This window comes from Acanthochromis polyacanthus, chromosome 1, assembly GCF_021347895.1.
Source record: "Acanthochromis polyacanthus isolate Apoly-LR-REF ecotype Palm Island chromosome 1, KAUST_Apoly_ChrSc, whole genome shotgun sequence".
NCBI classification, from domain to species: domain Eukaryota; kingdom Metazoa; phylum Chordata; class Actinopteri; family Pomacentridae; genus Acanthochromis; species Acanthochromis polyacanthus.
The window spans coordinates 22118960-22139760 of NC_067113.1; the positions used below are offsets into that span (position 1 = coordinate 22118960).

Consider the following 20801-nt stretch of genomic DNA (forward strand, 5'->3'; position numbering starts at 1 on the left):
ATGCCAATCCTGAGATAAAAGCAAAAGGGCTAAGTGAACACTCAAATATGCAGGCACATGGATATTGACACACATGAGCACCCACCTCTGACCCGCTAAAAGCTTCAGTTGTCATGATTCATACTAGCCGAAGGCAGTTATTTTAAACATCACTCCTTAGGTCTCCAAATGCACCAGTCTTACCCCTCTTCTTTTGTGTGTGTGTGTGTGTGTGTGTGTATTTGAGTGAAACTTATCCCGTGTCTTTCTTTACGTACTCTGATCATCTCACATCTGGACCGGATAAGAAAAGACCGGAAAGGAAGAAGAAGTCAAGATATTGTATCAAGACTATGTAGCCCCTTAGAATCAGATCAGCCAAAATTCATAAAGACTGCTCATTAGTGCTGCAACAATGCTGCTTTGAAACCTGAGTTTAGGTTTCAGTTTTAATGTAACTACACTGACGGATAGACAGGTGCACCCGCTCACCCACTTAGGACTTTATTTCCAGGACGAGATATTTAAGCCTCAGGATTAAATGTATCACAGCAGCTACTTTTTAGTTTAAATGCTCCAAAAAAAAAATCTAAATTCCAAAGAGTGTCAGTGCTGTCTTCTTCGTTTTTGTTCAACACAATTCATTTGGGCATCAGTGGAAAGGCGTTAAAACTATGATTCACACTCTTCTGAAGCTCTCATCTGAGAATAATTTGTATAAATAAGTGGATTAAAGGGCAACATACATGTTTTCTATTACACGAAGGTGATATGAGATGCTGGTGTCACACTTTATGCAGTGTGCCAGATACTGTGTGAATTACTTGTCTAGTTATATACACAACTTTTGAATAGGATGGTCTCAGTGTCTTCCAGCTGTGGATTTTCATCATGTCAACAATAACCTAAAGAAATATTTTTTAGTGCTAGTTGGTAAAATTGGAATCTTGGTGTGGATATCCTCTTTCTTTTTCATGTTGTTGGACTTTGGACATGCACCCTTCACAGACAAAAGAAGATATACAATTTGCAGGATGACTGCACACTGTCAAAAGAGTTAAACAAGTGCGAGAGCATGAGATAAGAGTGCTGAGAAATGGTGATAATGCTGAGCAGCAAGGTGATAAACGGAGACAGAGAAACGGGAACATCACCCCTCCCTCCTGCTTTTGCCATTTGATTTCAAGGCGGTGTTGCTAGGGGCAACCATCTGAGCAAGAGAAAGAGAGGAGGAGGAAAATGGAGAGACCAGCCGGTAGGAGGGATGGCAGCAGAAAGGCTGTGAAGAACAGAAAGTGAGTGAAACAGCATCACCAAGAAGAGAAACCTGATACATCTGCATCTTTTTTTTTTTTCCCCCCTCACTGTGCCGCACTTGACCGAGCAGAGCTGATCAAAGCAGAGCTCCAGATGATGACGACGAAGCAAAACAGTCAAGCCGAGGACACGACAGCCTGCCAGCATCAGCAGCAGAGAAGGAGGGCTGCCCAATCATCAGCTGACATGCTCAAGAGTTCAGCAGCCAATGAAATGCCAGGAGGTGCCCTCCCCAGCACTCAGACGCAGAGACAGCACAAGCCTGGCTCAGATCTCTTATTAATGAATGGAGCCGTTCCCAGGCTGCATCACTGCACATCTCTGCACTCTCTGCTCGGCTGCTCTGAACGCAGGACAACGAGGGAAGAGCATCAACAGTGACAGAAGGGACAGCAGCGGTACAGGAAGACACCGGCTATGAAGCGAAGGCAAAGAAACACAGACACCCACGATGAGGACACAACTGAGGACATGGCAGCAGCTATTAAAAGCTCGGACTCGCATCCTGATCTCCACCCACCGGACTTATCCTCTCCATCATCATCATCTTCTCCTCCTCTCCCTCCGCTAGTCATGCCACCTTCTACATCTGCCACGGCTCTCCTGGCGCTGGCATCTCCAGCCACCAGGCGCTCAATTTCCATGGGAGACTTCCGAAGGGTGACAGGGGCGCTGCTGGCCGGTTCTGATCCCCCGTCCACCTCTGCCACGGCCCCTTCCTCCAAACATGTCACCCCCAGCTCCAGCATGGAGTTTGAGGCGGCCCGGAGGCGCCTCCTGGAGGTGGAGGAGCGTCAGCGGGTCATCAGAGAGATGGAGCGACGGCTGGAGGAGCTCAGGGAGGTGTTTGTGCGCTCGGAGCAGGAGGTGGTGGTTCATGGGGAGCTGGTGTCGCGGATATCTAGTGCAGCCCAGCAGGGGGAGCTGTACGTGGCAGAGAACACCCAACGGTTGAAGAAAGGCATGAGGTTCAAGAAACACCGGCCCACCATCGTCTTTTCCTCCATGCTTGGACTTCGCACGTGCCTCCCCTGGCCCGTGAAGCTCAAATAAGACAATAGAAGCTTGCATTTGATCCATCACTTTAGAAATGTGCTTTATCTAACCGGGAGGATAGGCTCCCATTCTTTAGCTATCACTCATTGACACGGCTGCTCTCTAGTTTCCACCGTTCTGCTCTTGTATCCAGAGGCTGGTCCTCAAGGGCTTTAGAGTGCCTACAATAATCACACATGCTAGTAAGGAGCTTCCCGTTCAGTGCGGTTCTGAGGAAATTCTCTGGCTAGTAAAACAATCGAGCCAGTATCAGTGCAATGTGTACAGGATGTCATTATATCTTCATTGTTCTCACCGGTGCATTGCTTCTTGCAGTTTGATGTGGTGTTGGACTTGCATATGTGGTGCATGGATGAGTCATTTTTCAGGTGATGTGGGAGGAGAGGTTCAGCCTGGCCCGTGAGGTATCGAGTTCTTTGCTGCACATCACTTAAGTTACGCAGCAATGCACAAAAAGCCAATAAGGATTATGTAACGATAACCTCAGTGGAGGGAGATGAAAGGAGTGAGTGAGATGGTAAAAAAAAAATGATGAAGAGATAGATAAAGGCATGGGACAATCTGCTTTTAAGACAGGGGTGAATGACAGTGAAAGTGGAGATGTCAAGCTAAAGACTGCTGCACCGTTATATAAAACCAAGAATGCAGTAACAGGAAAAGGCGGTGAAATTGCACAAATTGTGGAACTGAATTGGCTGCGAAAACGTGCCTTGGCTCCTCTGAGACCGCTCATCCACTATCACAGCATCTGTTTTGACAGCATAAACAAGGAAAGATATTCACCTGTGGCCTCTTTTATCCAGTCACCTAGCAACCGCTCATCTCCCTGTCCTAAATCCACTTCTGCAAACATACAGAATGTATCCAGCTGACTGTTGCAACTACAACACTACGCAACAGCTGTAGAGTTCCCTCCTGAAGGATCAGGAGCTAATATTTCTACTGCATTTGTTTAAAAAAATAATTAGAACTGACTGTGTAGTCAAAAATGTTACTGATGGAGGCCTGTTATGACATCTATGTGAAGATTAGGGTAAGTCATGCATGCATCGGCAGGGAAAGCAGGGCAAGCAATCACTATTTGGTGTTGTGTTTGACAATAGCAAAGTGTTTAGAGTTGCCTCTTAGAATACAACCAGCATATAGGGTAATGTGCACAACAACAGCCTCACAGGTATCATGTCACTCATCAGTTTGTTGCACAAGAAAGTTACACACTGTGTTTGTAATCAGGGTTTCTTTGTGTGATATGTGCATTAGCAACAAGTAATTATGTTGTAATCCTTCATGCACAGCAATGTCTTATGCAGAATGCCCATATGCAGAAGACGACCTAATTTTCACACTCATTTTGTGCCCTAATTCTATTTCCCTCCCTCACAGTTTCTTCTCTCTTTAGATTAAGAAGTGGCTACGTATCTCCTGCACTCATCTATTTCACCAGTCCCTCACTTCAGCTGTATTCGTGTGCACAGAAGGCACAGCCAATACACCAGGGATGTCTATTTTTGACATTTGAAGGTTATGGCAGAGAGGCAGGGAATTCAATCTCAGCGCAGTGTTTGTAGGGAAAAAATGCATGTGTAGAGACCAGAGCGCATCGTGTTCATCTGTGTGCTACTTTTCCGAAAGAATGAAAAAGGGATTTCTGCAAGTCCCTGATGGTGCTTTGTTTGTTCTCCTATCTATTAATGACCTCACCGGGGAACAAAGGAACAGGGCTGTTTACAAGAGAGATACATGATTTGACTGTATAAACACTTACTGTAGGTTTCCATCAAATCCTCACGTGCACTTAAAGTGTTCCAGTTGTAACTGTTCCCGAGTGGCAAAGACACACATGATTGAGAAATGTTGCTGCATCATTTTAGATGCATTCGAAACTTGTTTTTGTCTCCATCACATCATAAATGGCAGGAGAAAATACAAACTGAGATCAGACTGCCTGCATCAGAGATCCTGCAGGCGGAGTGAGAAGTAAAACACGATGCATGTGAAAATGAATGTGAAGACTTATAGCATGGATTTAAAAATGTAGGTTGATGCAAATCAATTAGAATGAGGCCACAAGTTAGCTTTGGGTTTTTTCCGGTTTTGATTCTAAGGGCTTAAATGATGAGTTTGCCTGAGCCTCTTAGGGGCACAGTCAAAGGGGCACTTTCATTTCAGATTTAACATGTGAAGTTCAGTTTATTGTAATGAGGAGAACCACTTGGCCTGTGATAACAGTTGTAAAATATCTTCTGTGGCTCAGGAAGGATGATTCAAAAATGTGAAAACAAAACAAACAACAAACCTTTATGGCATCAGAGTGATGTTATCAATGTTTGGACTCAAGGTGTAACATTTCTAATTCAATGCTAATGCTAATTCAACTTAAAGGGTAGAAAGCTCAGTGACTTAAAATCAGGATATTTCAACCTTTCTTTATACAATCTGCTCCTACACTTTATGGAATCGCTGCAGTACCTCTTCAAGCAAAGAAAATGTTGCAGATTCAATGTTACTGTTGAGCAGCCAGGATGACCTTATCCTTGAATGTTGACGAACTCTATCAAAGCATTCCACACGGCCAAGGTAACCACCGCTTGCTGTATTTGTGCACATCTATACCAAAATATATCCAGCTCTGATAGTTGCTAGCAAGATGCTTTTGCAGAATAAAAGGGTCGCACAGGCCTTAAACATGTATTCATGGTCCTATGTACATAGCTAGAGTTCTACCTGAATATACAGCTGGCCTATATATTACTTTTAACATGCCTTATGCAACATTTGTGCATTGGCAATTTTAATAACGACAGTGATGATTAAGGTGAACTCATAACTATCATAGACCTCATCCAGAAACATCTTTATCTGAGGAGGAAAACATTCTAGTCATGCTCTGCTGTGGGACTGCACCTTTTGTGTTTTCTATGAATGAAAAAAAAAGACTATGTTTCCCAAAGATCTCTGGGCCCACTTGCAGAATGAATGTAATTGTTACTCAAGTGTTTCTGTTGTTTTTCCTGAACACTGACTACACAGTATAATCACATCAGTCTTGTTTGAGCCTGTGGTTGGCGACAAATGCTCTTGTATTTGCTTTTTATTCTGCTGGAATCACTTTCAAGGTAAGAAAACTTTTCATACAAGCGATTGCGACTTTTAAACCGAAAGGAATAAATGTTTGGAGAACTGGAAACTCACAACCCTTTACTGACGCAGATGCAGGCCAACCACAGGTTCAAACTCTTTCTGATGTTTTTTTATCCTTCTGAATGTTTTACTATTTTGTGTTTGTGTAGTGTGGTATGATGTGTATTTACGTTAAGAGCACAGAACTTTCCATTTTCCTCAAATCAGGTGTTTATTACCTTTATTTCATAGTACAATGATATTTTTGTTGATTGAGAGCTGTATATTCTACTTTAGTATGAATGTCAAGTCAAACTTACGAAATGTTATTTAATAATTCAAAGCAACTGCAGGTTTGGCATTCATTTGCTTTCAGTTATAATGATGAAATGGAACAGGTAACTGAATAGAAGTTAGCTCACCACAAACCTTGATGTATCTAATGTACCGGCTTTTGAAAAAAAAAAAAGGCTTTTGCTTTCTGCTACGATGTGAAATAATGAATGTTCTGCCCTGTTTTATGCTTAAATTTGCTGCCACTTATTTGTTTTCTTGACACTGTTATTTACTGAAGCACAGAGCTACAATGAGCAACACTAGTAAAACATTTAAAGATTTCATTTGAAGTAGTTTTTTGTAAGATAGGCTGAATTATTAGAATAAATGGACTAAATTACTCAAATGTTGCAGAGGATTTGTTTTGTCTTGTCTTGTGCTGGAAAGAAAATCCTATATGGGTCACTTTTGTATTTTTTTCTACACAAACTAGAAGTGCTCATATCAGATAGGATCTTTAAATGTGACGTGTTTTGCTGTTACGTGGGAGATGTGGGAACTATTAAGGTCACCTTGCAGCAGCTAACACCAGCAGAGCGGCTGGTCAGCAGAAAAAGGCTCTTTGACGTAACAAGATGCTGCAGACCAGAGAGGAACAAACTGCAAAAAGCTTCAAGCACGTAGATTTATCTTGCCTTAGTTTTTTTAAAATCCAGTTTTAGTGTCGTTTCAGTCATTTGCTTGTCCATGGGAGCCCTTTCTCAGGAGTGTATTTGGCTAAATGGCGGTTAGATAACCCCATGTTCAGATGCAAAGAGCAGAATTACTGGAAATATAGGCCACTTCCAAGTGCTCATTATTGCAAGCCCAGGATTTGTAAGTTACATTAAGCTGATGTTTTTGCTGGTGCTCACTTATTAAAAAGCATTAACCATGTAAAAGGGTTTTGCACATACAGAGCTGCGGGTATTAGAAAGTTAGACTATCCTCTATTATATTTTAGTTCTTTTTTAGAGATTACAGACCTATATGCACAGGAACTTGACATGCTTTTATAAAAAATGCTAATAATGGATCCAAGCCATACTTCTCTTCTACCCGGGAATTATAAATCCAGAGATTAGTGCAGGCTTTCCTCTGCAGTTCATGGATTACAATTATATTCCACAGTGTGTACATTACATTAAGTTATATTTGTGCATGGTGCCTGAGTGAGTACAAATACAGCTAGAACAGAAAAGAATCAGTGAACGGGTACATTTATTTCGCAGTAATGGTACAGGAGCTGCATATTACAGAGTGCTTTGTGTATACATTGTATGCATTAGTACAGGCAGGCAGGGTTAATGGGGGAGATATGGGTGTGTGTCTGGGTTACTCTGGCTGGCAGAACAAAACAGGCTGTAGCATGGTGTGTTATCCTGGCCCTTAGTGAGGTGACTGCTTATGCAAGTGACAGGTTGGAATTTCATCATCCTGGCTCTGGGACAGAGGGTCAGGGCAAAGTAACATCCGGAAGCAGACAGAATGAGGCTGGATGAGGCTAGAAGGACAGCTACCAAAAGAGATGGCTGACGGAATGTAGCTTTGTCAAAGCATACAGATTTGGAGGAAGAAAAAAAAAGCTGAGGAAGTCAGGAAATGAAGAGAGACATGCAAATATAACTGTTTAAATGTGAATGCAGATTGTTTTAGTTTAAAATATTATGAATATTTATGCCATTTTTGCCTTTAAACATTGGAATTTGTGAGCATATTTATAAGCAAAACTTTTTTTTGCTAATCTGACACTGGGCTAAGATGTAATTTTAGTTCATGTGTGAATTTAAATGTACATATTTTGAATGTTAAGTGTATACTTAGCATTACAAGTCGCCACAATGTTCTTCAGAATGTGAAATTATTACATTTTTAGCTGTTTGATTGCTCTCCAAAGCTGACATTCAGCCAATTCTATTAAAGTTTTAACACATTAGGAAGAAGTTCTAGGATGTAGGTTTAGATGTGCCACCACTCACTGAATAATTTAAGCAACATGTGCTCGTACCGGACATAAAAGACTCCATACTTGGTCTGTATACTAGTTACAGAAAAATATTATCAAATACAATTTAAAAGACAAAACTGATCTTAATTAAGCACGTTTAATGTGTATGTTACAAATATACTGAATGAAATAAGCTCCTACTTACAGCTGTAGTCTAATGACATCCTCTTAAACATCAATACTGTAACAATATCAACAGAAACATGGGCAAGGAAAAAGACTGGTTTGTTTAAGTGAGACATATCTAACTGTCCCTTCTCTTTTCTGTCTGACAGCCATTCAGACAACAAACTAAAACAGCAAAGAGGGCATATGGCATCAAATTAATGACATGAAATAACACCATCTGTTATGATACAGTCCTTTCTGATGCACAACAGATGAGGACACACGTGATATATACTGTACATGAGTATATATAAATTTGAGATAAGTATGTACAACAAATTTGATGTAATAACTGTGAAAGGAGTTATATTTTGTTAATTTTTCTCTGGTATAACAAGTAGAGCAACGACACCTCTCTCGCTCCCAGCCCTGCTTTCTTTTTAAAAGGTTTGTGTGTTTACATTAAGTGCAAGTGTGCTTGTGTATATCTGGTGCGAAACATGTGGGACTACAGTGTGAGCGTGTGCTTACTGAACAAATTACTGCAGCATGGTGCTGTTACTAAAAAGCCCTCTTTAAGTGCCATTTCCTGGTAGGACAGAAAGAGTCTTTTTTTTTTCTCCCAACACCACCATTATTCCAGGTTCTCCAGAGATTGTTGCCCGGAGCCAGAAGAAATTGGATCCTCCACTCTCCGTGCAGCCTGTGAGCTATGCCCGGTGTGGAAATGGCTGAGCTTAAGTTTCAGATCTCTCTTTGGGCTGCCCAGGCGCCTGCCGCTTTTGTTGTAGACAGACTGGCAGGCATGTCCCAGGACGGGTAGGCAGGCCTCAGCAGACACTGGGCACGTTTGAAGCTCATATCTTAGTCTCGGTATCCTGTGATTTAAAAGACTAGAGAGTTTCCACTGAGAACAAAAAGCAGCTACTTCCCTATTCAGCAGCTGGATTGGTACGCATGTAGAGCTCTGCCAACTCTTCAGAAGTTTTCTTCTGATTAAAGTGCCTTAAAGGGTTTTGCCCTGCAGGTAAGTTTCGCCTCTATGTACAAGTCCTAGATGAATCTAGACAAACTTCAGCATCTGCTGTACAAACGTGTGATTAATAGTTCAATGGAAATAAGAGCAGATTGTACCCCAACCACATACGCTTTTTACCTTTGTACCGTTTAACAGCGGTTCAGGGCTAAAAGTCATTATGATTTTCAGTTTCTTTGCTGGTTTCTAGAATTAGGAAATGTTAAAAAGGGGATAACCCCCCAAAACCAGCGTCATTTACATCTTCAGGTGTCCCTTGGACAGTACATCCTCATGTGGAAACATTCTCTGTTTGCTCCATCCTTCTGGTTTGAGTTAGTTCCATGAAAATAACACTGTCCTCCTTTGTAGAGAAATTCCACTTTGTGATGAGAATCTTCCATGGTTGACATGGTTTAGTTCCACTGTTTTGAAGTACATTCCCTTCAGTCTGTCAGTTTGTGTACATAGTTGACAGGGAAGGTGCCACTCCTGGATGGTTCCCCTTCTATGTGGCCAACCTGGAAAAGGAACAATTCAATGTTTATAATGAGAACACACATGGAAAGTCCATAACAGTGTGTGAAAACACCCCCTGTTTACTGTGTAGAACACTACATTGAGAGTCTGACATTTTATTTTTATTCTGAATGTGTAAATCTACAACGCAATCAAAAAATTCCACAGTGGAACAAATAAAAGACATACCTGGTGTCCACTACATTTGCAAACAATTACCACAGAACAATTTACAAAGGCCAAATGCACTGACTCAACAGATGACGACAACAATTAGTAAATGTCATAATCTGTGTTTTTGATTCCTACTGAGTTAACTACCAAATGTCCATTATATAAAAAGTAGTAAACAAATGAATAAAGAAGGGGATGATGTCTTAAATATTTCACATTACTAGCTCATCCAAAAATCACTACTCCAAAGGCAGAGGACAGCAGACAATTATGAAATGAAGAATCTGTAGTTGCACTTACCCACCAGTGGGGGTCATTAGTGGCCGTGACCACAATGATTTCATCTTTAAAAAAGGCGAGCTGCTCGGAGCTGACTGCTCTACAGTCCACCAAAGCCTTGACACGCTTCTGATGTGGCCTACTGCCAGAAACCTGGAGGAGACATGTGATATACTGCTCAGTGTGCCACCAGCAAGTTTATACTGACTGTGAAATCTTTCAGGTCTTTTCCTGAGAAGAAGTCCTGAAACTGAACACCGTGACATGGAATGGAAGACTTAAACTGCAGGCTAAACAGCTCTTTGTGGTTGTACCATAGCGTTCCTGCGGGGTCGCGGTGCACAGGTCACGGCAGGTGAGGATGAAGATGTGGGAGCAGGGGCCAGGGTCAGGTTAGTACTATTCCCAACTAAGCTGCAGTAAAGCTCCTCCTGGCTGCCCACACAGCTCGGAGACAAAACGCCACACTTTCCCTGGCTGCCTCCTCCACTGCTGGTGCGACGGTATGACGTGGTCTTCTCTGAACTGGAAAATGACACAAAGTCACATGAAATTACATGAATAAAGCAAGTTATTTAATGAATGCATTAACCTTGAAGAGCTGGAGAGTACCTTTTGTATTTTTTTAACCAAAATTTCATTTAAATTATATGTTTTTATACATGTTATTATGCAGCTCAAAAATGGACGAACAAGAACACACGATATAAGATTCGGCAACACGACAGCTCATGGCATCATCTAAACCCACATAAAGATGAGAATTACATTTAAAGATAAATTAGAGAGCAGCAAGGGGTCATGAAACATATTAAAGCATACATTCCAGACACAAGTATAATTACATCTCCACTGGGTAATTCAAACAAAAACATCTCCCTTAGCCTGTTAAATATGTTAATCAAGTTAAATTAAAGTAAGCAAAAACAGAATCCCATAAATTCATAAAAGAACCTAAATTCAAATGGAGTTATTTTTCCATTAAATGCACTTTCTTTAATGTTTCTCTCCATTGGTGGAGGGTGGGAGGTAGTGGGCTGAGCCAAGACACCGTTATCATTTTCTTTGCCACCTGTAGTAGGATATGTAATAGATCTGCCTTTTTTTAATCCATTGCTTCCTCTGGAATAGAACCGATTATATAGAAGAATGGCTCAAGTTGCAAATCAACACTTAAAATGGATGCGAGTGTCTTTTCTCACCTGACAGGTCCTATGTGATTCTGAGACCCTGAACTAGCACCGGGTTGGCCCTCCCACGTCTGCCTCTGTGACTTGAGCAGACCTCCCTGTCCGTGGGGGGACCTCGGGGCTCTCCCAGCTTGGTGGTCTGTATTGGGTGAATGTGTGCTGTGTCTCGCCTGCGACTTGGGACTAGATGAGTGGGAGACCGGGTTAGAGCAGCGTCGTGGAAGAGGGTTTCCTTCCTGTGCTGTGATTGAAATCTGCGGGTCTGAGCGACCTGGGGAGGTCAAAGAGAAGAGTAACACTATACATTAGCAAAACTAACAACAACTAAGTTGTTCATTTCTTCAAAAACAAGCATGAGAGCAATGTCTTGGCAAGAGCTAAAAAGAAATTTGAAATCTGATGTTGAAGCTGCACTGACTTCAGAACAAGTTATCTTTAACACAGATAGGCACTCTAAGGAAAAATTCACTTGATTTATTTAGAATGAAGACAACCTTTATACAGTAGCTCACCTCTCTGGATGGATTTAGCTGGCAGTGGTGGTGGCATTGATGCTCCAGAAGGGGCACTATTGGCAGGAGGACTTCCATAAAGGAAGTCTAGATTCTCATAAGTCTGACAAGGCCTGCTACCAGGATTGGCACCATTATTCCCACTCCAGCGGGCAAAGGCAGATCCATGACCTCCATTCAAGGATGGAGGAGAACGATTTTTAGGTAAAGGGCTCACCTAGAAGAATGTAGAAATCATCAAAATGTTAAATTCTATAGTTTATCCTCAACTTTCTTTGATTTATCCATTTGTATTACTTGTTCTATATTGATGAATGATGGTGGTATGGAAAGCTCCTATAATTTACATCTTCAGATGTTTCACAAGACTTTTTTTGGCTAAAAGACAGCATCCTTGGTCGGAGGTAGGTTTGTTGTTTACCCTCTCATCCAGGTCATCCTCGCTGTCATAGAACTCCTGGGACTGTGTCTCCCACATGAACTCCACATGGATCTGAGAGTTAAACTTCCCACTCTGGGCGAGCTCCAACTAAAACACACAAGAGCACAAACACACAGAAGAGTCATCCCCTTTTCAAGTGTTTCACACATGCCTTAATTTACTGGGATCAGCCATGACGCCCTAACTAACAACTACTTTGTGATAAGACTCAACCAGCTTGGCTATTTCAAGCCTAATTTGTTCCCATGCTAATCTGCTGACAGTTGACAGGCCATAAAGGGGATGTACGGAAATGTGACCTTTGGATCAGCACGATTCCAAAAGTGAAAATGAAAGTACAAAGGCTCTCTACGCCTGAATGGAGGTTAATGTCAATGCAAGTTGATGCATGCAGAGAATCTTACATCAACTTACTTATGGAATTTTTCTCAATTTCTACCAAACAAGCCTTTAAGATAGTGTTCACAATCAAACAGGATATTACACAGGGCAGGTCTGATTCAGCAGGACAGATGGCCGGTAAGAAAATAAAACCCGTTTATAAATGATGCACACTGGGACCTGATGAGGATAGGATTCCCTGTCCTGGGAGTGAGTCCTTAGCTGAGCTTTGCTGCACAGGGAGTTATTTCAAGGTAGGATTTCCAGCTGTGGAAGTTGTGTTGTTTCTTTAGTTCTCTTTCTGGTAGGTATTATAATGCTGCAACTCGATTCCGCCGATGAACTTATCCCCTGACAGTCTGTGTTCTGTGATTATTACATTAAAACAAGAACTTGGAGGGAAAGTGAGATCTCACCAGCTCAATGCATTGTGTGTGTTGCAGCCTCTTGGCAACATCCAGAGCCGACTCTCCTCCTGAGTTCACTACAGGTGAAAGGAGAAAATTAATGGTTTTAAACCACTGTACTTGATGGGGGAAAAAAATCAATTGAGGAAAACATACCTGTGTGAAGAGCTGCCTTTGCCTTGAGCAGTAACTTGAGAGATTCTGGCTTGTGATGAAGGACGCTGTAATGAAGAGCTGTGTTCCCTTCTGCTGTTCTCTTCTCCAGACAGTTGCTGTAGAATGAACATGCAGAACAGACATTAACCCCCCTACAGACGTGCAGCATTCTGTTGATCTGACCACCACTCAACATGCCAGATTCATGTCTGAATAAAGTCACGCCAGCGGTCTTACTAAGTTGAGCATAGTAACATTTTTATATCACTATCAACACAGCACAAGTCTAAACTGCAGATTGACATGCACACACAATGGCACTTTGAGTTGTGTGAAGTGATTTAGGGCCACATTTTAGCACTACTACTGATCCAAAAACACCCCACAGAACAAAAGAAACGGCTTATGTGCCAAAAATACAGGCAACAAAATGCCCAAAATTAAAAAGCCTTTCTGGGTTGAAAAGAGATGCTGACAGCTTAGATTAATAATACTCAACAACAATAAATGTAATCTGGGCTATTTTTTTCTTTACAAGACTTTAACAGGAACTGATGTTGCTTGAAGGAGTTTTCCCTTGTGTTGTGTTTATTAAATACCTGCAGCAGGATCTACATGAGCATCTCAAACAAAGAGATTTGCCCACATTTGCACAAGTAGAACAACAGCGCAGGTAACTTCATTATTGAATTTTTAAAATTAGAAATTATCCCTGAGGTGAGCTGTCACACACACAGAATAGCTGTTTAGTTTAGGACTACTTCCTCTGAATTTATTAAACACCTGCAGCCTCAGACAGAAACAAGATCCATCTGAATGTCTTCTAATCAAGAGACCTGTGCACATTTATGCACGCCACAACATCAGTAACTACACTAATGAGTCTGAATTGTAAAGTACTCCTAATATAGCAACAGGGTCAATCAGGATCTAACTACTCACAGAGTGTACTTTTCTTCACCTCAGACTGGTGAGCTGTCACATTAAGTCATAGTTCAGAAGCTACACTTAAATCATTCATTGCATTACGGCCATCCCTAGGTTGAGTCTCTGCTTTCAGTTTCAGTTTTACCACAAACAAATTAGGCCATTAGGTATTTTGACGGTTTGTTAAGCTGCAACCAGTTTACTGCATTAGACTTAGTCCTCTGTTTGTTACTGCAATATTATGCGAATATCAAGCGTACGGTGGCTCTCTCCTTCATTGGAAGGCATATGTCTGAATGAAGTGGTGAGGAACATTAGCTGAACAGGGACCAATATCTGAATGACAGAATGCCATCACTTTAACAAACTGATGAAGCAGCAATGTTACATAACCCGCATCTAAAAACAGCTTCCGTTTCAAATTTTGCGTACGTGAACCAAGCTTGCCTAGTGTAAAACCCCCCCGAGCCTGCCTTACACCTTTTACATACAGAGTAGGTATGAATCATTCTAACTGTCATTGTCTGACCTGTTCTGACAGAGGAAATCCACCAGCGCCAGGGAGCTTCTTTCCTCCAGACGCACAGCAAGATGAAGAGCCGTCTCTTTGATTCCCTTAAACAGGAAGCAAAGTGGACAAATGAGGGCAAATTGTTGACCCTTAAAGAGATATTCCATCTGCACCGAGTATTTTTACCTTTAGAATTCATGCAAATTTACAGTCCGTCTATAACAGTTGCCGCAGAAGCTTATGTCAGAGGCTAATTGTGCATCAGCTCTTCTGTGTTTTTGTGTTAAAAAGTGAAAACATTCCTAAAGCTTTCGGCGTTACGTCTTTATGTGAAAGGCGAAAGGAGGGGCAGAAGAAAGAGAGAGAAGTGCCTGCGTAATTCAACGAGCCTGTCTCACTCATTCTCAAGAGACATGAGCTCTGACCCAAAAGCTGAAATAATAAATGAAACCCGACCAACACAAACAAACAAGCGCACACATAAACACACACAGGCAAGTCAGCCGTGGTGCACACAGCGCTAAAGCTGACTAGGAAGTGCTTGACAGCAGGGCAGAATGTGATTAAAGACGAGGGTTTGGAGAGAGACAGCAGAGGAGGGGAAAACAAGATGAGAGGATGAGGAGAGAAAATGAGAGGGAAAGATTGGATTAGAGGCCAAAAGAAGTGGGAGGGCCTCCGACTCCCCGCACACAATCACTCCATGGAGCAGACATCACATACTGTAACTGTTCACACACCTCCTGCACACAGCACGTTGCGACTATTTCTTTTAAAATCAGGAGGATTTTATTTATTTTTAGCCATTTTAGCAACACTTTAAAAAGTGAAAGGAGTAAGTTGATGACTTTCTGACATATCGCATAAATGTGTGTGGAGCTTCAGACAAGCCGAGTGGGCGGCCTTGTCAGGATGTAGCCGTCATTCAAAGGAAATGCATGACATCTGTGGGAATGTTAAGAGCTGAAATTTGTCACAGGGAGATTATAGGTTTATTACAAGCACTCCCAATCCTAACGGGACACATTTCAACAGCCGGTGGGAGAAATCCACTGAAGTTATCTTCACCTGTCCTTCAGGGAGTGTGACCGGTTTGGTCAGGTCTGCTCCCTCTGCGTAGAGCTGCAGAAGGGAAGTGATGTCGCGGCTCCTCACGGCGTCATACAGCCGGCCTGGATTCGCTTCTTCTCTACGAAGGACGTAGCGACGTTCAGCGTATTTTGCCACAATGTACTCCTTCCTGGCATTCCTGCTCATTAACAAAACATGTTTCAACGAAAAAAAAATACACACACACGCATTTAAATAATCATTTTTGTCACAAAATGTATTTATACCATCAAAGTGATTTCATTTACAATGCCAATTTGCCTTTTAAATAATAAGATGAAAAGAAATCGACGACTCACATGTCACTTTGTGGCAATGGTTTGACAGAGTCATTCGGCAGGCCTGCCTCCATGATGTCATTGAATCTGGTGTTTCCAATACTGACAGCCAACTACAGTGACACACAACGCAGCCACAAAGATGTGACATGAAGGAATTTCAGTGAAAAGCAGACAGTTACATAATGTCTGTATTTAGGAAATCCTGACAACAGAAAATCCACTGGGACTGTGTAGGGTTCTGTGTCTGTTTCCATGTTTATATTTAGTACCAGTAGTTCAGAGGTGCTCAGCAGGTCCAGAGTAAGAGACTGAATCCTGGAGTAGTGCACTCCCAGCTCTCTGTGGATACCAGAGCACTCGATGCAGGTCAGGATGCCCAGATTGGTGGACAGCCATGTTGGATCTGAGATACAAAGAGCAAATGGACACATGTGAACAGCTTGAAAAGAAAAGTTCAACCTCACGAGGCCATCTAACTTATTATCATCATCATCATCAAAAATGACTGGCTGACCTGGAGCTCCACAGTCTGCACAGGCCTCATTGCCGGGCATGTGTCGAAGCTCAGCGATAATGGCACGGGATAGTTCCTGGAGCCCGCTGTCCTGGAGGTGAAGCTGATCTCCTCCCAAAGCCGTGTTCAAGGCCTCCTCTTTACTGTTCTGCAGCACTGACACCCAACTACAGCACAAATACACATACATCAAGGACACTGTTATCCAATTTCTACGTTTTGTGCTTGGAGTGAGCTGCAGCATGAGAAAGCAGATGACCTTCCTTGCAAAAGAAAAAAAGATATTCCTTTCTTTCATTTAAAAAAAAAAGTGCAAAACCATGTGTTTTGCATGTGGTTTTTGCTCAGCTGTGCAGTGACAAGTCATCATCCCTCTCACACTCTCAGATTCACTAAAATCTACACTCATACTGAATCTCACATCTTTCATTTCTTGAAGCTCCGGCACCAAACTCACATTGCATCAAAGAATCACCCCGGAGGCCCACACACAAGGGCAGGGCAGGGGATAGAAAAGCCCACATGCACCCCTTCATCCAAAACCACATCAGAACACATAAAGTTCTCTTGCTTGCTGTCTGTGGCTAAAAAGAAAAGTCCCACCCAGAACCAGCTGGGCCAGGGGGGCCCCGAGAAGACAGCTTTTTCTTTCTACATCTTTTGGTTTCTTTTCCCTTTTTGTGCATTGTCAGCCCTGCCTGGTCTACACTGCACACATCATCAAATTATAGTCATTTCCTATTTTACAAAAGCATTTTCAACTCCTCCTTTTAGAGCAGAGCTTCTTCCTGAGTTCAATCCTGGCTGTTTTTGTGTGAGCATATCGAAGCTTCTTTCCTATGTAGGTTTTATCTAAAATAAAAGGGGCCTGGCATGCAACAACTTGCCTCTGAATTGACAGAATACATGAGTTAAAGGAAGGAACAATGCCAATGCTTACATCAAACATTCCTGCTCATCTTCAGCTTGGAAATGATACGTCCGGTTATCTAGAAAGAAGACAAATGGTAGCTGAAGATTAAACATGGTGATTGGTTTACAAGACAACAGGATGGTGGACATACAGTTTGCATGACTAAACATGGCAAAGAATAAGCATGAAGCAACACAACCAGCTCTGGTTTCAATTACAACTGTTTATATTAATCATAAGGAATGTCTGGCGCTTATGCCAAAGTAAAATGTCTCAGATCCTGGTTTCTACCAATGTGGGGAGACAAGAGGCAAGCGTCCACACAGCTGCACTGCAGATGACTGTTCAGAGTCTTTAATGGCGATATGTGGAGGAGAAAGTGTAAGGGTCAAAAGTTAAGAATGAACCTACGAGTGACCAGGTCAAAGGTCCTCCTGTCCTCTGGGTTCGGTCGCACCTGACAGGTCAGAAGGTTCAGCTTGGCTGGAGGTCGATTGATCTGAAGACAAACCCATTTATGTCAGCATGTTTCGGAGAATTTGGACGGAATTCAGTTGACAAATGTACTTTTATCCGGGCTTCTGCTGAAAGCCTAGTGAGTATTTAGCTGATGTGGCATGTGTTTTCTTGAAAGCACATTATTGTTCCTCACCGTACTGTGGGAAATGGTCAGGCAGCCAAATTTGACTCCGCACTTTCTCTTCTGCCAAACCTTCCTGATCCTGCAAGATAATATGCCAACATAGCAAAAAAAATAAATAAAAAATCAAAAATACAGATATCATTCACGTGCTACTGATGCAACATTATCTACTTGGGAAATCTGAGTACTGCATATTAACTAAAAATAGTGTTAACATACAGCCTCATTTTGAGCAGCAATGATCTGGCCTGTTTTATTTATGTTCACAGCACATCACTCCTGTCTTCATCATCGTGATTGAATCAGGTAAAATGGCCGGCAGATCGTGCTCTGTTTTGTGTCAACGGCCTGAGGAAAGTTTGCTCTCCTCCCGCCTCCCATTCGCCCTACTGAACCACATCCCCTCCTTCTTATCATACAGTCATCTAGCTCTGTGTGTTTATGTGCATGACGCAGAAGTTGGATCTGCTCAGTTGGCCAGTCTGCCAATACGTTCCACAGGAGAGGCCCCTGCTTGAATCTTCATCTCACAATAATGAAGACCAGCTGGGGCAGACAAAGTTTGAGTTTCTCCCTGTGTTGCTTACCCTTCTTCACCCGGCTCTGACAGTGTTAGTAAGCAGAGTTTATCACTTTGGGAATGTTAAAATATAGAGCTTCAAGCTCTCTCTTAGGACACATTAAGTTAAGAGCTTACAGCAGATTTTACTGTTTACATGCATTTTAATTATCGACTATTATGAAACAGCATGAGAAATACACATCTTGTCATCTTGTGTTGCCTGTATGATCAATTCCAACATTAACATCTAACATTACTGCTTGTTTGTGCCAGATATTTGACACTAATGAATCCTTTTACACACCCATCACTTTTCTTGAGCAGGAAGCCTGATTTCTCCGTCCCATACTTCTTGTTTCCTTGTGGCTGGTGGATGCTGTACCCGTTGCCAGAGTTTTTCCTGTTCAGGTACTCCTGGGATACAAATGGGGATTTAGGACTTCACGACAAAAACTTCAAGCGCAGATCATGAAAATTAAAAACAACACAGAGCTATTGGGACAGAACAAAGCACATGTGATGAGCTAGAAATCAAAGCCATCTGCTGCTCATTTTGTTTACGCACTGAAAACCTACGGCAAGCGAGATTCTTGGATACATGTAAGGAGTATAATAATAATGATACACGACAAACACGCATACCTCTTTTCCCTCCACTTGCAGAAATGATCTGAGAGAATCCTTTAACTGAGTGAGCTGTTTTACTTCCTCGTCCTGGTCCACACGCACCTATAACACACATCATAAAAATATTTGTACTCCATCATAACAATAAAATATATAATTACTTGGAAGTACAATAAGTTTTGTGTTCTCCCATGTTTATTAGATCATACGCAGTGTTTTTTTTCCTTTTGTTCTGGGTGTGTAGTAACAGTACATCAGAGCTTTGTGTAATGGTCTAAATAATGCAGAACAGAGCTCAGCACAAGGGCGTGTAGTCTTTGGAGGTTTTGTCTTTTGCTTTAGGAAGCAAAGAGATCAGTCTCACAAGCAAAATCGGCCACTTTAAGTGAAATATTTCAGCATTTTTCCAGGGAACTATAACAGAGATTCCATCTGAATTTCTTTCTCCAGGCTGAGGTCTGGCATGTCTGAGCGGGCCTGTGTTCTGCCCATGAAGAACCAGAAAAACCTCTAACGCTCCCAGTATCACAGTTAACAGTCTGTTTCCAGTGCTCTGCCCAGAAAAAGGGAAGAAGGCAAATTCTGTGCAAAGTGGAAAACAGACAGTGGTTGGAGAAATAGGTGTGCATGAAGGAAGGAATGAAAATGAGAGACACTTTCAGTTTCGTCTTGAGGAAACGAAGGGGGGAGAATTTCTGGGAACAGACTCCAATAACAGTCTCCACACGGGGGTAAAGAGGGGAGGTAATAGAGGGGGAGAGAGGCTGAGGTTTTGGCTGCTGTGAAAGAGTAACAGTGACGGAGTGCTGCAGAAGGGAGGTACGAAAACACCAGTTTAATGTCATTTTGTGAAATAGCAAGAGATGACAAATAAAGAAGAAAAAAGGAAAAAGAGTGAGTATGTGTGAGGCTGGTTCAATTGTGAGTATGATACCATCTATTTGTTCGGTATGTGCATGTGTGGGCATTTTGTGACAACATCAGTATGATTCAGGCCACATATTTTGACAAATATTCTTCTAAAACCATAGCAAAGCTGAGAAAAAAAACAGAACTGCTGCCCACCATACGATGACTAACATTTACTGCAGATAGACGGACAAAGCCGCAGCAGTTGCGGTGTTTACCGTGTGAATGGAAGAAGCAAGCTTCTCGATGAAGGGAGCAAGATTCTCTGCAGCTTTCAGCCCATCCTGGAAGAAACTGAGATCGGAAGAGCAATAAATGCTAAGTCAAGGCAGTAGGTCAAACATCCTGGTTTACAGCAGCCAAAACATCACATGCTGAAGCTGTATAAGCAGCTCTATTCCCACATAAAGTCCACAGTATGAATAAAGTGGGTAAATGGTTAACAAATATGACAACCGTTTCTACATGGAAGCAAAAACCAGAGTGCCTCCAGTACTATGTAAAAACCTTTACAGTAACCATAGGTGGAAATCAAATCCATATGTTTTTTTTTCACCCAAGAAGTAACTCTTTCTTACACACCTGGCACAAAGTAGCTATAAGACAAAACAAATGTATAATGTTGGCTTAGACTGACCTGAGCTGGGCTTGGAAATATTTAATGAGGCTCTGGAGAAGATCAGGGCCCTGACGCACCTTCAGCTCCTGCATCTTCAAAAGGTACTGAAAGCATAAACACAGACAGTTAGAAACAGCTGCAAAACAGAAAGGACTCATGGATAGCTACCATTATTCAGGACTCACAACTGAAACGTTTATCACAGAC

The 20801-nt window shown here is 42.0% G+C and overlaps 2 protein-coding genes across 2 annotated transcripts in view; one reads left to right on the plus strand and one right to left on the minus strand.

Annotated features, from left to right (window-relative positions):
• Nucleotides 1-1187: 1187 nt before the first annotated feature.
• Nucleotides 1188-6154, plus strand: LOC110952900 (uncharacterized). The gene has a single exon (XM_022196653.2). It carries the CDS (start codon nt 1714-1716, stop codon nt 2347-2349), a length of 636 nt encoding a protein of 211 aa, XP_022052345.1. The 5' UTR covers nt 1188-1713; the 3' UTR covers nt 2350-6154.
• An 837-nt stretch (nt 6155-6991) lies between these two features.
• asap3 (ArfGAP with SH3 domain, ankyrin repeat and PH domain 3) overlaps nt 6992-20801 on the minus strand; it is a 24740-nt gene continuing 10930 nt past the window's right edge. The window contains exons 7-26 of the mRNA XM_022196643.2: nt 20613-20698; nt 20194-20269; nt 19082-19168; nt 18744-18853; nt 17887-17956; nt 17646-17733; nt 17262-17310; nt 16322-16488; nt 16077-16210; nt 15826-15917; nt 15485-15665; nt 14435-14520; nt 12979-13094; nt 12832-12899; nt 12014-12121; nt 11593-11809; nt 11093-11351; nt 10205-10415; nt 9912-10043; nt 6992-9439 (exon numbers count right to left, since the gene is read on the minus strand). Of these exons, the coding sequence (XP_022052335.2) occupies nt 9365-9439; nt 9912-10043; nt 10205-10415; nt 11093-11351; nt 11593-11809; nt 12014-12121; nt 12832-12899; nt 12979-13094; nt 14435-14520; nt 15485-15665; nt 15826-15917; nt 16077-16210; nt 16322-16488; nt 17262-17310; nt 17646-17733; nt 17887-17956; nt 18744-18853; nt 19082-19168; nt 20194-20269; nt 20613-20698 (2412 nt within the window). The 3' untranslated portion in view covers nt 6992-9364. The remainder of the gene's footprint in view (nt 9440-9911; nt 10044-10204; nt 10416-11092; nt 11352-11592; nt 11810-12013; nt 12122-12831; nt 12900-12978; nt 13095-14434; nt 14521-15484; nt 15666-15825; nt 15918-16076; nt 16211-16321; nt 16489-17261; nt 17311-17645; nt 17734-17886; nt 17957-18743; nt 18854-19081; nt 19169-20193; nt 20270-20612; nt 20699-20801) is intronic.

Coding starts and splice junctions, on each gene's coding strand:
- LOC110952900 (XM_022196653.2), top strand. CDS start 1,714: ATGAAGCGAAGGCAAAGAAACACAGACACCCACGATGAGGACACAACT.